The following is an 18,242-nucleotide window of genomic DNA, read 5'->3' as shown; positions in this document are numbered from 1 at the left end:
TCCTTCAGTCTAGGAAGACTATGGTATCGCGCTCTGGTGGTTCTAGAACAGTGTCCTCTCCAGTGCACGAAGCCTGGGTAAAGTAGACATGGAGGATAGACTGTTACCCATGCAGCAAATCCCCCCTCTCCACGTCACTGAAATGGTCCAATGGAAAGGCAGAAGCCAATACGGTTGGTTCTAGCGGCATCGCAGGAGTTGCCAGAACGTGACTGTGTTCAGCCATGAACTGCCTCAGGGACTCGGGCTCCGGATTTTGCCTCGAAGTTGACTCCTGAAGCCTTTTCCATAAGTGGATGTAGCCACAAGGCAATGGAGGTTTGGGATCAGAGTTTTCCTTCTCTCAGATGAGCTGCCTTCCCAGGCTAACGAGTCCCATCTACCCGGTGGCTGTTTAGTCGCCTCTTATGACAAATACAGCCAAACCGAGGGCCTATTCATATCCCCAACCCCCGGGGGAATGTATCTTATACTCTGTGATAAATTACTAGATGGGAATTAAAAACACTGCAGGGTTCTGGGATGTTGAATTTTTTTAATTTTTTTTATTAATTTCCAAAAACAAATACCACCTTCTAAAAAATCACCACCTTCTCCTCTTTCTCCCTCTTTTTTTAAACATCCCTTCCCAAGTCCAGAAATTGGTGTTAGCAAGTCTGGAAAAATATTTCTGCTTCCTCTGTGAGCATCCGATTTATTTGTGTCTGGGCAGCAAAGGATTTGGAATTTTTAGAGCTGTTGTATTTAGTTTATTATCTGTAGTAAGAGTGCTTTTTAATCAATGTTATTTTTTCATGCTTGCTTCATATGGATATCTGGTGGCTTTACTAGAATTTCTTGCCCAAATGTTCCTTTGGCATACTGTATCCTCTTCATTTTCTGTGCAAGTTTACAGTCTAAATCAAGTCATTGACTGGGAATGGTGGAGAGTTTGTGTGGCAAGTCTTGTTGTACTAGAACAGGGGTGTAAGACATAAGGCCCTTGAGCTGAACGTGGCCCCTGGAAGCTCTTTGTCCAACTCCATGATACTTGGGCTCTCCCAGCACTGCCCTTTATCAGCAGTGCTTCTGCTGAAGTTCTGGGAGGGAGAGACAGAAGGAGGAACCATACAGGGTAAGGGGTGAACCAAGGGGGCGAGAGAAGGAGATGCTGCTGTGGTGCTGGGAGAGCCCAGTTATCATATGAGCTGCCCTTTCAGCAGCGCCACTTCTGTCAAGGTGTCACTTCGCAGACCACCTCATAGCTGCTAAGCTGCAAAGTGGTGCTGTGGTGGAAGTGGCGCTGCTGAAGTGGTGACGTGTGTGAAAATTGGGCTCTCCCATATCTTGAAAATATGATAAAGATTTGCACATTTTCTCTTCTATCATTTGCAGTGAATGTGTTTCTATGTGAGAACAAAGTGCTTATTTCTGGCTATTATATTCCCAATGACACTATTTCCTGTTTAATGTCATTTCCAGCCCTCAGCAAGTGCCATGAAAGCTGCTCAACCCACTATATGAAACATAAACATGAAGCTAGAAGACCTTCAGTATATGTTGCTTGATATTCACTGTGCGCTGCCATGACAACTGACAACAGGCTCTCTCTTTCTTATGTTTCAGCTGCTGCCTTTTTTGTCACATATGAATATATGAAAGCTGTGCTACACACAGATGCATCTCCATATTTTGCTCCAGTAACACACATGCTGGCTGCTTCTTTTGGAGAAATAGTAAGTAGTGGTTGAATGTGTTGCTAATAAGAAGTGCATTGGGGGGGGGGAGAAGGATCAGTGGTGCATAGTGATATCTTTACAGGTGTATGACAGCCTAAAGTCTCATACCTGAAAAGAGCTTCTGTCATCATCAGCTGCCTAGCACCTAATTAGAGAAATGTAATGCAGATATGGCCTGCAGAGGGTTAATTAGCCCAATGCAGTAATGACTATTCTCACACTGTGGGAAATATAAACTGTTTGGCAATATGAAATCTGGTATTTACTTGAATCTGTGTCCATTATTAAGAGCATAACACACAGGCCCCTTGTAAGACAGAGAACCAGAAATAAAGAGAAATGAGATAATATTTGTATTAGTCAAGCTGGAGTTGAAGTGTAGGTTTCTTCTCCTGGCTGCCTCAACAATCTGAATAACCCTGACCCCTGAGTGACCCGCAGATAAGACAAGGTGTCAGTCTAGGCTTGATTTATTGGTAGAAATTTCTCACTTTATACATAAGTATCCACGGCAGTGGTTATCAAACTTTTAGCACCAGGGCTCACTTTTTAGAATGAGAATATGTCAGGATCCACTGGAAGCGATGTCATGACCAGAAGTGACAACATCAAGCAGGACAATTTTTAGCAATCCTAGGCTGTAATCCTACCCTTGCTTACCTAGGAATAAGTTTTATTTAATATCATTGTTAAAAGCATGTACATAGCCTGTTAAAAGTACAAATCTGTAACACTTTCTCAAATGAAGTCACTTACTGTGGTACCATCAAGTCTAATATATTAAAAATAAAATATTGGAATGAATGGAGACCCACCTGGAATTGGCTTGCAACCCGCCTAGTGGGTCCCAACCCACAGTTTGAGAAACCCTGATCTGCGGTATGTTGAGCTATATTATCTAACGCAGCGGTTCTCGAACTTTTTAGCATTGAGACCCACTTTTTTAGACTGTCAGTCTGTTGGGACTCACTGGAAATGATGTCATGGCCAGAAGTGACATCATAAATTTAGGCTTCAAACCTAAGCCACAATCAGCCAAATGTCCCATTACACAGTGCGCTCATGCTATTATTTTGCATTTATTGGAATTCAGCTCAAAAGGCAAAGCAGAGCAGACTTAGATCCTTCTCCAATCACACAGCCCCGGCCCCCTTTCCAGCATCCCCACCTTCTCATCTGTTCAGGGCAAAGTACCATGCCTCTCTTCCACCAGGAGCCTGCCCTGCCCAGCTGCTCTGTGTCCTGTATTTTCAGCTCTGTATTTTCAATAGTGGCTGAGCTAGGTGCTACGTGACCCACCTGAAACTGGATCACTAACTGCCTAGTGGGCCCCGACCCACAGTTTGAGAAACGCTGATCTTGCATAATTTACTTCTTCAGGTGGCAGAAGATCATTTCCTCCCATTTATTTAAGTATTTATCCTGGATCACCAATATGCCTCAAGACATCTCTGTCTGTCCAACAGCTTCCATATGAATGCAGGTCCATGGCAGCTGGCTTTCTGATCTAAGAAGGTTCTTCTGCTCTGTTCCTTCCTTTTTACCCTCTTTGGTATGTAATGAAAAGTGAAGCTGCGAAATAATTGAGCCAGGAGTTTGGGGATAGAGTTGGTACAGTGACGGCTTAGATCTGAAACAAATAGGAGCGATAGTTCTCTTTTGCACACAAATGTCTTCTATTGAGCGGACTTTGATTGATTTCACTGTATCCCGAATTGCAAGCAAAAGGGTGACCATTGTAATTATAGTTTTATTGATTAGTCATTAGGTTTTAATCAAGCCATAACCACAGGGAATGGCTATTAATTTTGTAAGTAGGTCTCAATGTCCAGCACACCTTCAGACGCTTTAATGGCTTAGTGGTAATGAACAGCTTGTACATAGGTGTGCAATAACAAGCCACACAATCAGGTTGGGCCAGGAGTCCTGATTAGCATGTTTTACCACATATAAAGTGACTACCTTATTGCAAATGGCCTCCCTTCCCTAGGATGCATGGCATTCTGTGAGCTGTGGGATACAAAGAGGACCTTTTCTGAGTGCTTCAGTGCTGCTACTATTTTTCTTCTGTCTTCCCCCTGTCCCCCCTGTTTTACCTGCTGTGCTTTCATATTATTTGCTAGGCCATAGTTTTGCATTGTGTTGACTTAATTTGTGAGCTCATTAAAGGTGCCCCCTCCCAGTTTGGGCTCATTCTCCTCTTGCCCCCTTTCCTTAGTATCCCTTGAACCTCAGGCAAAGCTTAGGGGGAGAAATGCAAGGGGACTGCTGTGAGAAGGAGGCAGAGTTCCCTTGTGGGGACTTTCTTCAGTCAGTGCCACATAGGATACAGCCCGTTGTGAGAGCAGATTCACAAAGCACATGGCACAGTCCTTGTGTACTGCAGGTGGGAGAATCCTTAAATGCTGATGGAACATGGTGTATTTGGTACTTCTGCCTGTCAAATTTTCTGGGAAGCCAGCATGTCCAAGTGAAGTACTCTTGGCCAGCTCCTGCCCTCCTGTGCTCACCGTGTGACAACCAGGGCCCCTCCCAGGACCTCGCTTGTGGGGAACAAATTGTTTTCTCGGTAGCTTCCGCCACCCCCTTTACCTGTCAGTTCTCCAATTATGGGGAGACTGGAAACCTGTAGGTACTCCTAGCCCCTGCAATCACAGAGCACCCCCAAATTCCAGGGATTCTGGCCTCAAGGCTCTAGGAAAATACTTTCCAGTAATAGTGTGACTGAGAGAACCAGGACTGAATGTTGCTTGTATCAATTTCTTCGCACTGATACAGGCCTGTAGGATTTTATATCATTTCTTAAGGAATAAGGTATTGGCTACACAGAATCAGAATACATATGTAAATAAATCAGCAGCATAGCTGGTGAACATAAGCAATATACAAAACAATAAAATTTAAGCTCCTGGACTTAACACATGTAGAGGTTTAGCTCTTGAGGTTAAGTAGTCTTCCCACCTGCAAAACCAGTAACAGGTTTAGTAAAGACTGGGATCCATGATGGACCTCTGTAGAACTCCTTGCCCCCAGGATGTTGTGATGGCACCAGGTCTAGATGTCTTTAAAAGGTGATTGGATGGATTTATGGAGGAAAAGTACATCACAGATTATAAACCATGAAGATTATATGCAACCTCTGGGTTTTAGGTGTAACCTATCTCTGAATAGGTGCAAGGGAGTAGCCAAGATACAGATATCATGTTGTCTTGAGTGCTCTCAGAGGCATCTTGTTGGCCACTGAGATACAGAAAGCTAGAGTAAACGTGCCCTTGGCTTGATCCAGCAGGGCTCTTTTTATGTTAGCCTTCTGTGTTGTGAATAGCTCTGGGCAGGCATCCCATCCAGATCCAGATCTCTTCTCTAAGTACAGTTAGAAGAACCCCTAATCTACAAAGCTTGAATGATACAGGCAGATTCTGGATCTTAACTAGATTTGCTGGAGATTATTCACAAAGCTGAGACATAAGCATTGTACATAACACAAGTGATTTGTATATGCACAAGTGGTGCTGCTCTCAGAGGCTATGTTGTCATTTAGACAGCTCACTGAAGCATCTTGGGAATGAATCATGATGTCTTCTGCAAGATGTGTAATGTAGTTGTCAGTAGGTAACTAGCATTGCCTCTTGAATGAATTATGTTTGGTTCTGAAGTATTCCTGCATTAATCGGGATAGCTTGCATTGTGAAGCTGCTGGATGTTCTACTCACCTTCTTGGCAGGACAGCGACTGAGTACGCAGGTCAAAAGGTTGTGGGGAAAATGAGATTTGCTGCCATTAGGACCTGGTAGAGATGGGAGAAAAAAAGTGCAGTTATATTGGAAGGAATCCCAAATTAGGTTGCAGCTGGAAATTGCCTGTAAATAAAGATGAATGCTGGCAGAGAGCTTCAGATACTGCCAGCAGATTCATCACACAATTAAAGGCAGAAACCAACAAATTAGGATCTGTCAGAAACCTAACCAGCCACACACACACAGAGTCTTCCATGCATACATTCTTATACATACCTGTGTTTCCTCTCAGGTTTTTCCCCAACCTCCTGGTTTCAGCGTTTCCCCCCCCCCACTGGTCTGTGAATATTTTTCCTCTCCCAGCGTTAAAACCAAACAAATGTAACTTCTGTGAACAGTGACCAGAGATCAGAATAATAGTTTGATAGTAAATTGATCTGTAATATAGTTCTTCTGTGGTAACTGCTGATGGAGATTTGGAAGAAGTCAGCATGCCTCAAACAAAATTAGATGATGGTGATGGCAACAGAGTTAATCTGTTGGCCCTTCCCAAATGCAGGACCATATTAATTCTTGGTTATCATCAAGTGGCCATTCAGAAGAAATATGTTGCAAAATCATGACATTTCTTCTTTTACAATGTTTTAAAAAAGGGATATTTCCACAATGTTGCATTGGCAAAAATTTGTGATGCAGACCCTGCTCCTCCCTAGCCCTGATTACTGTCACCTTCTCTTTTCTGGTCTCCCACCATCTTGCCTCACTTCTTCACCCTGTTCACTGTCTGATGAAAAAAATAATCAATCTCATTGCTTCAACCACATCATGCCCTCCACTGGCTTCCCGTCTGCTCAAAGTTCCTGCATATGCCACTCATTCTCACCTTTAAGATTCTCTATGCTTCTTCATTGCCACTGCCTTTATCTTCCTGTACTCCTATCCTATTGCAATCCTTTCTGGGACTCTTAGTGCTCTACTTTCTCCACCCTCATAGATGTCTTGCTTAATGACACATCTCCATTCATTCTGTCTCTCTCTCCTGCTGCCCCTCCATACCTGGAACTGCCTCCTACAATGCCTCCATTTTCTTAAAATCCTTCCTCAAAACCTAGCTTTTCCCAAAGTCTTTGACTCGGCTCCCTAGTTCCCATAAGAACATAAGAACATAAGAACAGCCCCACTGGATCAGGCCATAGGCCCATCTAGTCCAGCTTCCTGTATCTCACAGCGGCCCACCAAATGCCCCAGGGAGCACACCAGATAACAAGAGACCTCATCCTGGTGCCCTCCCCTACATCTGGCATTCTGACTTAACCCATTCCTAAAATCAGGAGGTTGCGCATACACATCATGGCTTGTACCCCATAATGGATTTTTCCTCCAGAAACTCGTCCAATCCCCTTTTAAAGGCGTCTAGGCTAGACGCCAGCACCACATCCTGTGGCAAGGAGTTCCACAGTCCGACCACGCGCTGAGTAAAGAAATATTTTCTTTTGTCTGTCCTAACCCGCCCAACACTCAATTTTAGTGGATGTCCCCTGGTTCTGGTATTATGTGAGAGTGTAAAGAGCATCTCCCTATCCACTCTGTCCATCCCCTGCATAATTTTGTATGTCTCAATCATGTCCCCCCTCAAGCGTCTCTTTTCTAAGCTGAAGAGGCCCAAACGCCGTAGCCTTTCCTCATAAGGAAGGTGCCCCAGCCCCGTAATCATCTTAGTCGCTCTCTTTTGCACCTTTTCCATTTCCACTATGTCTTTTTTGAGATGTGGCGACCAGAACTAGACACAATACTCCAGGTGTGGCCTTACCATCGATTTGTACAACCGCATTATAATACTAGCCGTTTTGTTCTCAATACCCTTCCTAATGATCCCAAGCATAGATTTGGCCTTCTTCACTGCCGCCGCACATTGGGTCGACACTTTCATCGACCTGTCCACCACCACCCCAAGATCTCTCTCCTGATCTGTCACAGACAGCTCAGAACCCATCAGCCTATATGTGAAGTTTTGATTTTTTGCCCCAATGTGCATGACTTTACACTTACTGACATTGAAGCGCATCTGCCATTTTGCTGCCCATTCTGCCAGTCTGGAGAGATCCTTCTGGAGCTCCTCACAATCACTTCTGGTCTTTATCACTCGGAAAAGTTTGGTGTCGTCTGCAAACTTAGCCACTTCACTGCTCAACCCTGTCTCCAGGTCATTTATGAAGAGGTTGAAAAGCACCGGTCCCAGGACAGATCCTTGGGGCACACCGCTTTTCACCTCTCTCCATTGTGAAAATTGCCCATTGACACCCACTCTCTGCTTCCTGGCCTCCAACCAGTTCTCAATCCAGGAGAGGACCTGTCCTCTAATTCCCTTACTGTGGAGTTTTTTCAGTAGCCTTTGGTGAGGGACCGTGTCAAACGCCTTCTGAAAGTCCAGATATATAATGTCCATGGGTTCTCCCGCATCCACATGCCTGTTGACCTTTTCAAAGAATTCTATAAGGTTTGTGAAGCAAGACTTACCCTTACAGAAGCCATGCTGACTCTCCCTCAGCAAGGCCTGTTCGTCTATGTGTTTTGAGATCCTATCTTTGATGAGGCATTCCACCATCTTACCCGGTATGGATGTTAGGCTGACCGGCCTATAGTTTCCCGGGTCCCCCCTCTTTCCCTTTTTAAAAATAGGCGTGACATTTGCTATTCTCCAATCTTCTGGCACCATTGCCATTTTGAGGGACAAGTTGCATACCTTAGTCAAGAGATCTGCAACTTCATTCTTCAATTCCTTAATAACCCTTGGGTGGATGCCATCAGGGCCCGGTGACTTATTGATCTTTAATTTATCAATGAGGTCTGAAACATCTTCTCTTTTAACCTCTATCTGACTTAACTCCTCGGTCAGGAGGTGCCGTTCGGGTAGCGGTATCTGCCCGAGGTCTTCTGCCGTGAAGACAGATGCAAAGAACTCATTTAATTTCTCTGCCATCTCTAAGTCTCCTTTTATCTCCCCTTTCCCTCCCTCACCATCCAGAGGGCCAACCGCTTCCCTGGCGGGTTTCCTGCTTCTAACGTATTTGAAGAAGCTTTTATTATTCCCCTTAATGTTGCTGGCCATGCGTTCCTCATAGTCTCGCTTGGCCTCCCATATCACCTTCTTACATTTCTTTTGCCACAGTTTATGTTCCTTTTTATTCTCCTCATTAGGGCAAGACTTCCATTTACGGAAGGAAGCTTCCTTGCCCTTCACAGCCTCTCTAACTTGGCTGGTTAGCCATGCGGGCACCCTCCTGGATTTAGTGGAACCCTTCTTTCTTTGCGGTATACACCTCTGCTGGGCCTCTATTACTGTTGTTTAAGCAGCCTCCATGCACTCTGGAGAGATTGGACTCTTTTTACCCTCCCTTTCAACCTCCTTCTAACCAGCCTCCTCATTTGAGGGAAGTCCGCCCGTTGGAAGTCAAGGGTTTTTGTTAGAGATTTGCCTGGTATTCTTCCCCCACGTCAAAACGGATCGCATGTCAAAACGTGCACGTCAAAACGGATCGCAGCATGATCACTGTTCCCCAATGGCTCAGTAACGTTTACATCTCTAACCAGGTCCTGCGTACCACACAAAATTAAATCCAGAGTCACCTGTCCTCTGGTGGGCTCCGTGACTAGCTGCTCTAAGCCACAGTCATTTAGCACGTCAAGAAATCCGGTTTCCTTATCGTGACCAGAACACAAATTGACCCAGTCAATATGAGGATAATTGAAGTCCCCCATGATTACAACCCTGTCCCTCCTTGTCACCTCCCTGATCTGTTTCCTCATTTCAAGGTCCCCATCAGATTTCTGGTCTGGAGGACGATAGCACGCCCCCAGTATTACATCGCTGCACAAGCCTGGTAATCTAACCCACAGAGATTCTACGGTGGAGTCGGACCCACCTTCAATCTCTACTTTGCTGGGTTCTATCCCTTCCTTAACATAAACGGCCACCCCACCTCCAACACGCCCCTGCCTGTCCCTCCTGTAGAGTTTATAGCCCGGGATTGCGGTATCCCACTGATTCTCCGCATTCCACCAGGTTTCCGTTATGCCCACTATGTCAATATTTTCCCTTGTCACCAGACATTCCAGTTCTCCCACCTTTGCTCGTAGACTTCGGGCATTCGCATAAAAGCATTTATACACGGAATGCCCCAGGATGGGCTGCTTATTCGCTCCTTTGCCCCCGCATCCTCTCATTGTGCCAAACCGTCTATCACATCCCATCACCCTACCTTTCCCAATTTCTTCTCCTACCCTGCCTTTGTCTTGTTCTCTAACCTCCCCATCCTCATCCCATAGGGATGAGGAGTCCCGAACCGGATGCCCCTCGGCTCCTGTCGGCCTTCCCCCAGGGATCAGTTTAAAAGCTGCTCTGCCACCTTTTTAATGTTATGCGCCAGCAGTCTGGTTCCATTCTGGTTCAAATGGAGCCCGTCCCTCTTGTACAGGCCCCGCTTGTCCCAAAACGTTCCCCAGTGCCTAACGAATCTAAACCCCTCCTCCCTACACCACCGTCTCATCCACGCATTGAGACCCCTGATCTCCGCCTGCCTAGCTGGCCCTGTGCGTGGAACAGGTAGCACTTCAGAGAACGCTACCTTTGAGGTCCTGGCTTTCAGCTTCCTGCCTAAAAGCCTAAATTTGGCCTCCAGGACCTCCCAGCTACACTTGCCCACGTTGTTGGTGCCGACATGCACCACAGCCGCTACCTCTCCCCCAGCACTGTCTACTAGCCTGTCTAGACGAGAAGTGATGTCCGCAACCTTCGCACCAGGCAGGCAAGTCACCATGCGGTCCTCACATCCGTCGCAAACCCCCCTCTCTATGTTTCTAATAATCGAATCCCCCACTACAAGAAGCCCCCGACCCCCCTCCCGCCAAGGAGTATCCCGAGTGCGCTCGGATACGGGCCCATCCCCTGGAGAAGGGGTCCCCCATACTGTACAATAAGTAAACCAAAGTAATGTGCTTGATACATAATCAGTCACACATTTCTCCTCCGTCTCTCTTAGCATCCCCTACTTCAGTGGTCTCCCTTGGGTTCTTTAGATTGTGAGCGTTCTTGGGGTTCTTAGTGCATATGTACTATGCACACAGGCAGCAGTGTACTAATAATTATATCTTCGCATAAAACTGAGGTAAGTTGGTTATTTTTATCATGTCAAAAGAACACATGTGAATTAAGCCTTGGTGACAATGTGTGTGTCTGCTGGCCTGTGCTTCTTCAGATGGTGTGCTGCCTTCCCAGTGTCATTCAGTGCACATTGTATAAATATGGTTGGTTTTTTTAGATCAGTCTTTCCTATCACGTCCTCCCCTGCCTCTCCTGATTAGGTGATGAAATGATGCGATAAAAAGGACTGATTGATGATATCTGTCCACGATAACCAGTTCACACAAAGCAAACTAAATTGATAGAATTCTGAAGCTGAAAAGGAAAAAAAAACTATGTTTTGAGACAAAGCTTCTTTGAAAGATTCTTAAGATTTTTCACTAAGATCTATGCTATTTATGGACAAAAGTAACTCTCAATGATTGTTGAAGGGTCAGATTTCCACTTGGCAAAACTGTGGCTATTTCAAATGTGCAGTTCCCTGTCCCCTCCCTCCCATAGTTTCTTCAGGAGTTGAAATGTCTGTATTTCATAGGAAAACAGCTGCGTCCAATCTTCTCCTCCCTGGCTGTGTGTGGCAATAGAGAAGACATGGCCTGAAGCTGCTATATTTCATTCGGTGCCCATTTCTTGGGCACAGACTGAGGCTTGGCCTATCCCTGCACTAGAATAAAATGGGAGAACCTTGACATGGTAGCATGGATTTGAATCACTCCAGACTGTAGGATGGAGACAGTGTTTTTTAAATGTACCCCAAGATTAAATACTCTCTGAAAGTAGACAATCAGCACTGCAGATAAATAGTTGGTCTTGGAACCTTTCTCCTTAATTTTCTATTTGGGGGGAGACTTTTATGTGTGTGCGGCAATTCCAAAATGGCTTCTCCCACTAGCAGCTTGGTGCCAAGTCTATCTTGTTAGAATTCTTTCATCTCATTACTATATATGTATCATCCAGGCATCATAGGCCAGTACATTGTTCATGAGCTTCCCTGAGGCATTTGGCTAGCCATTGAAGAAAGACTCAGTGCTAAGGTAAAAGAGGCCTTTGGTGGGATCTGGCATGCAAATTCTAAATTAAGGGTCTTCAATCTTTTTTTGTGCCATGACCCCAATAAACAAAGTATAAAACTGGCACCCCAATCCCTTCACCCCTCTTGGGAATGCATCAGCCTACTCCATCCCATCACTGCCCACTCCCCGCCCTGTTACATCTTCCCAACAGTGTTTGCTGTAACCAAATATTCTTGTTGGGAAGAGCAGAAAAAGTTACCATGAAGCCTGGCACTAGTGAAAGTCATTTGAGCACAGTTGCTGAGAACCTGAGCAGGACTGGGACACATTCTCCTGGTACCTGAAGTGGAACACCAGATGCCTCCCCTTTTAGGTGGTTGTTCCCTAGTCCAGTGGTCTTCAAACTAGTTCATTCTCTAAAGTTGCTGCAATCCCACAACTGAGGCTTTGCAACCTCATGGGGTCACAACCCCAAGGATGAACTATTCTAAACAATTCGAGTGCATGCCCTAGCACTGCAAGTCTCTCTGCTTCTGTCCCTCCCCCCGCTGGGCATCACAGAGATGTGCAATATGAAAGTGTCTTCTGCGAGGATTGGGCTTCACAGAGTGATTCTGCTTCAAACTTAATATATATGTTGACATTCCCTATCTAGAAATGGTTGCAGGTACTTGATAGTGACAGTGAGAGCAACAAAAACAGATTACATATTTGTTTTCCCATGTGAACCAGTATCAAAGAAGTTCCTAAATCTTTATTGGTTGGACTAGATGCACTTGAGAGTGCATCAAGTGCATCTAGTTCCATGTTTCTCAGTTATCCTTACAACAGACCTGGAGAGTGGGTCAGTATGATTATTCTAGTCTCTTATTTTATTCTAAAAATGGTGACTTACATGATAACCTGGTCAGTTCACATCTGCAGAGGTGTCTGGAGATTAGAACCCAGAAAGAGTGATGCATGGTGGCCATATAGATGGGCAGCAAGAACTATTTTCTAAGTTGTTTCCCCTATGTCTGCTCTGAGGAGTTGCCACTTCATACAATTTGACAGTGGCATAGTTGCCACTTTGGAGGAACCTCTTCATGTGGCTTCCATGAGGCTGCCCTCATGGATTAGTGCAGTTGCCTTCAAAATCTTCATGCCAGCACCAGGAATAAACAAGTCAGGAGGTGCCTATCTTGGCAAACTTGGAAATTGGCTGGAGTGTGTGTGTCAAATATCTGCTTAAAAACGTGTTTGAAAGAACTGGGGAATGTGGGTGCTTGACAAGCACCTGACTCTTCCCCGGTGTTGACACCAGGTCCTCATAGTCCTTTCTGCTCTTCCACTGTGGCATACTGGGCCCTACTACTGCTACGTTCAGGAGTAGACCTTCTGATGGGTGCAGGCCCTTGACCAGTGTCTGGACTTGGCAGCTTCACCCCTGCTGTTCTCACACTATAAAGGAGCATGCTTTTCTGTTGCTTCTCACATATGTATCGAGGAAAGGTAGCATGAGAAGTGATCCTGAAGACCCAGAAAGTTTACTTGAGACTGACGGTATATAGTAATTCTACAAAAACAAGCATAACAAGTCATAAGTTCAGATGTAAAGTGAAAATGTCACTCTTCCATTTGGGATGCAACTGTGATTTCTGCACACTGGCCTATGAGTGCCCTATAGAACCAACCTGACAACAGACCTTCGAGATGACATTAGCTTTCATACCACTACAATGTGATGCTCTTTGTTTTTTTGTTCCTGTGCAGTGAAATATTCCCTTGTAGCTCAAATTCAAATCAGAAAGACATCAAAGTAAAATATGAAACAAAATGGAAGGCGCCGCAAGTGTCTGGGAGAAAATAGAGCGAAACGCATGACTTTGTAGCATTTTCTCTCATGCCAAAATTGCAGCGCCACAGAAGTCAGGAAGCCACAGTGGGTTCTTTGGATCCCCTTGGTAGGTTAGATTGTTTTTCATCTGAAGTCTATCTAAAGTCCTTTTCCTTCCGTATTAAGGAATAATATATATATATATATATATATATATATATATATATATATATATATATATATATAAAAAACGCTTCCTAATATAAAGACATTGTGTTATGAAGCATGAAGTTCTATAAATATTTATGCCAAACTACAAAAAAAGTTGACAGTTCTTATTTTCCCAGCCATATTGGGGTCATTGCGTTGTTTTTGACGACTGGGATTGAAGACCATGCATGAGTTTTACCTTTTCGAAATGACATTTGGATATTTGCACATCTCCTCTTTGCCCCTTCCCCCCCCCTTTTTTTTGAATTAGTTTATAAACTGACTTCGTTTTGCAGGTACTTCAGACATTTGCAACAAGGTATCTAAGCTGAGAAGATCCTATGACTTGCTGGAAATGTAAATCATGGTGTAGGTAGCTATGATGGAATTTCTAAAGGCTGCAAGAAATCCATGCAAAATAGGGATATTTGATGGTGTAAGTTAGATTGAGCAACGGCAGTATAAGACCACTTCTTATATAATAGGGGTGGCCAAACTTGCTTAATGTAAGAGCCACATACAGTAAACCTCAAATATTAGAGAGCTGCAATATTTAAGCAGCATTTGAATTCTTAGATATATTTACTCACTGTGAGGATTAAACTTGTGAACTCTCAGTTTATACTTGGTAAATAATTACAAAGCTTGAAAATTTTTATTTACTTTTTATATTAATTGTGATACAAAAAGGAGCTCAGCCAACGTATTTCTGCGAGCCATGCTTTATATGTCAGAGTTGCTCACAAGACGTGGTTTTGCCACCCCTGCTATGCAAGTTCATTGAATGTGGTGGGACCTCTTCTGCGTGACTATAGGATTCTGCCTGCAATTGATATTTCTTTTTTAGTGCTATTATGGTTGGCAACCTTCAGTCTGGAAAGACTATGGTATAAGCCTACAGCACCCAGTATTCCCAGGTGGTCTCCCATCCAAGTACTAACCAGGCCTGACTCTGCTTAGCTTCTGAGATCAGACGAGAATGGTCTAGTAAAAACTCAAACTCTTAAGGTAGACCTTTCCAAATGCATCAGAGTGCGCAAGCGCCCACAGATCTGCTTGCTAGCCTGTTAGGCATATGTGCTCCCAGCCTGCTGCAGAGTAGAACACCCAGCATCACACAGATCCCCTTCCCAGAAGACTTGGTCCATTTTTGAGAAGGTAAGAAACAGCTAGAGACCCTCTTGAGCAGCTGAGCAGGTTCTTGCTGTTTTTTAACTGTCTCCATATCCCAATGAACATGAGGGAAGACCACCACCTCTGCCTCAAGCCTTCTGCACTTATAATAAGTAGGTTATTACGTAGGTAATAACTAGGTATTAAATTAATTTAATTAATCATTTATCAGATGTTTTGGTGGAAAAAATGGGATCAGTGGTAAACACATAAGAACAGCCCCACTGGATCAGGCCATAGGCCCATCTAGTCCAGCTTCCTGTATCTCACAGCGGCCCACCAAATGCCCCAAGGAGCACACCATATAACAAGAGACCTGCATCTGGCATTCTGACATAACCCATTTCTAAAATCAGGAGGTTGCGCATACACATCATATTTGCGCTTACAAATGCCTGACTAGTTAACATTTGCAGATCCCTTGCAGTGAGTTTTTCCTAGTCAAAAAAGGTAGCTGTGCTTTCTGAGTTCAAAGCAGAGTTTGATCAAAGTGGTTAAGAAGATTTGAACACTGAAAATATGCTGTTTTCTCTACTGTTTGGACTTTTCTCACATTCCTCATGACAGATATTTACTGGTTTGCAGTTGTATGAAGAAAGTAAATTTCTACAAGTTGGTTGGGGTTAGAAAAGTGACTTTGGGGCTAGTTGGTTGGGGTTAGAAAAATAAGTAAAATGAATTTGTTTTGAGGGGAAGTGCTAATGAACTTCACCCCACGTGATTAAGCAAACATGCCTAGATTCACTGAGGTGCAAGGGAAGAACACTGTGCGTGCCTTTGAAAGTGTGGAACTAGTCTGGGTGAGAAGGTATCATTCAAACCAATCCCTTGTAGCTGTTGTTCTGGTGAAGGTCAACTCCTGACCTTTTACAACAGTGCCCTATCCCCATCTGTACACTTACTCCCGTACAACCCCCTATGGATGGTTGTAAACACACAAAAACCCATGAGGGGAGACCAGAATAAGCATACTTCCTACAAATGGAAACTCCCAAGTAATTGTATAATATTAGGGTTCGCAATAAGTTGAGGTTCTATTCTGTAATTCAGTGTTTCTCAAACTGGGTCAGGGACTGCCTAGGTGGATTGAGAGCCAATTTTAGGTAGGTCCTTATTCATTTCAATGTGTACTTTATTTTTAATCAATTAGACTTAATGCTACTATGGCATATGGCTGCATTTGGGGAAATGTTGTAGATCTGTACTTTTAACATGGTCCCTTTTGTTGCAGATCCGTACTTTTAACACACACACACACTTAACAATGATAGTCAATGGGGCTTACTCCCAGTTAAGTGTGGATAGGATGGCAGCGTTTGGGATGCTTGGGGATTTTTTTTTTTTTAAACAGATCAGCAACTGCTTGGGGGGGCGGTTAGGAGGGTTCTTATTTATTTTATATAAATTTTTAAACTTATTGTAAACTTTTAATTTACTTAATTAAATTTGATTTTGTAGTATGTAGTATTAAAAATGTTCCTACTTGATGATGTCACTTCCAGCCATAGCATCACTTCCAGATTAATGACATCATTTCCGGTGGGTCCCTATGGATGGTCATTCTTAAAGTGAGTCCCGGTGCTAAAAGTTGGAGAACCACTGCTGTAGCTCATACTGCTTATTGGTGAATCTTGCCCTTTTGCTGTTGCAGTGCTGTGTGGTTGACTATAGGGTGTTATGAAGGGCTAGTACAGCCTGGCTGGGTTGAGCACTCTCACTTTTCAGGGAAAATCAAGTTCTGTTTTTATATATGCCCCTCTATTTGTGAGTCTCCGCACATCTGAGATGCGGGTGTTTGAATTCTCATTTAGTATCTCTCAAATGCAGACAGCTGTGAAAAGGTACATACTTTTGGTCACTAGATGGCACTGCTTGCCTATCATAATTTTAAGAAGAGAACTGTTGACCTGCCAGCAGTTTTATTGAGAGGGGTTATGTTAATGTTGGAAGGGTGCCTTCTTTCAAGTTTTCCCTTCTTAAAAATGGGATTTCACTAGTAGCTCTTTTATCCAAATCAACATTTGCTTTATGAGTGGATAAACGAGTGGATTTTTATCCCCACAAGGGTCACAGAGGTTCAGAAAGATATAAATTATGCCATACTTTCCTGACTAGCAAGAGCTGCTTGTTAAAGAACCTGCAGCTCGTAGCCTGTTGAACTCCCTGAGATTTCTTTTTCAAGCTTATGCTTCTTTTTCAGGTTGCTTGTCTCATACGGGTTCCCTCTGAAGTTGTGAAACAGAGAGCACAAGTTTCTCCTTCTTCCAGTACCTTACGGATCCTTTCAAACACGGTCTGTGAAGAGGTAAAATCACAGAAGTGGCTTTTTGTGAACCCTTGAACCATGGAAGATGTTGGAATTCTCCAAAGTTTTTCCTTCTACCTTCTAGCTCTGGCGCTGGACCTGCGTTCTGCCACCCGAACTGCTGGGTGGCAGAGAGATGGGGGGAGGTGTGGGAGAGGTGTTCCGAGGTGGGTGGAGGGCGAGGGGAAGGCATGCTAAGGGGAAGGAGTTGGCAGAAGGGGGGGTGGGACCGGCATGACCCGACATGGGACTCCTTGATTCTGCACTGGCTAAAGAGGTGCTGCAGAATTGAGTAGCCCCATTGCGGGTCTACTTCCCTTAGCCCCTTCCCCTGAGGAGCCGCTGGTGGTTGCCCAACACACTCGGGATCCCACAGTATCCATTTGGCATCACAGGAGCTTCGTGTGCCAGGCAGCTCAGGACTGGGCTGTTAGATAAGATATACAGGTCCAGGCTATTTATACACGGATCTTTTATACATGGATTTGACTCAACACGAATGGCCCCCTGCAAATGAGAAGGAATATACTGCTCCCTGGAGAAGGGGAAAAATGCATCCCTTTAAAATCACTTTAAAAAAACTGAACAATCCTTTAACAATAGCCTCCTTAATGAGAGCGTGTTGCAGTACGCAGCCGACACCGCAGCTCCAGAGACCCAAGGTCAGGCAAGTACTCCCGGAAAATAACGAGGCACACGGCAGTGCTCCACCACCAGATGTTCCTTTACTTGAAGTATGTACAAGATATTTACAGTTCAAAGGCAGTTTTGCAAGCAAACAGCACAGATAGCTCTCTTTCTCGATACTCCGATCACCAACCTCACCGACGTAGCTTCCTGTAGACACTCCACATATCATCTCCCACACAGCAGCTTACGCAGGCTGCAATATATACTGGCACTGGCCAATGAGAGGCGGGCTACAGTCTGGTGATCCTATGACTCACCATCTGGTGACATGTCTGGTGATATGGTAATACATCAGCCACTCCCATGATGCAACAGTGCTTTTACATTGTATGTATGCAGGCCAAGTCATCAGGGCCTTGCCTTGTTCTATCCAGCCTGTAAATTTTCTGCAAGCCTGGGGCATATAGCATAACAGAGCGAGAGCGGGCAGCTGCCTCATC

The 18,242-nt window shown here is 44.4% G+C and overlaps 1 protein-coding gene across 5 annotated transcripts in view; it reads left to right on the top strand.

The window, feature by feature from the left end:
- SLC25A26 (solute carrier family 25 member 26) overlaps nucleotides 1-18,242 on the top strand; it is a 132,058-nt gene that overhangs the window by 10,832 nt on the left and 102,984 nt on the right. For 4 of the 5 annotated variants that reach the window (XM_066617269.1, XM_066617270.1, XM_066617268.1 and 1 more), the window contains exons 3-4: nucleotides 1,606-1,715; nucleotides 17,008-17,112. In XM_066617269.1, coding sequence (XP_066473366.1) covers nucleotides 1,606-1,715; nucleotides 17,008-17,112 — 215 coding nt within the window. The remainder of the gene's footprint in view (nucleotides 1-1,605; nucleotides 1,716-17,007; nucleotides 17,113-18,242) is intronic. The other variant, XM_066617271.1, reaches the window with a different exon arrangement.

Source organism: Tiliqua scincoides, chromosome 2 (genome assembly GCF_035046505.1).
Source record: "Tiliqua scincoides isolate rTilSci1 chromosome 2, rTilSci1.hap2, whole genome shotgun sequence".
Taxonomy (NCBI): domain Eukaryota; kingdom Metazoa; phylum Chordata; class Lepidosauria; order Squamata; family Scincidae; genus Tiliqua; species Tiliqua scincoides.
The sequence above is the reverse complement of the archived record's forward strand: the minus strand, read 5'-3'. Positions and strand labels throughout refer to the sequence as shown.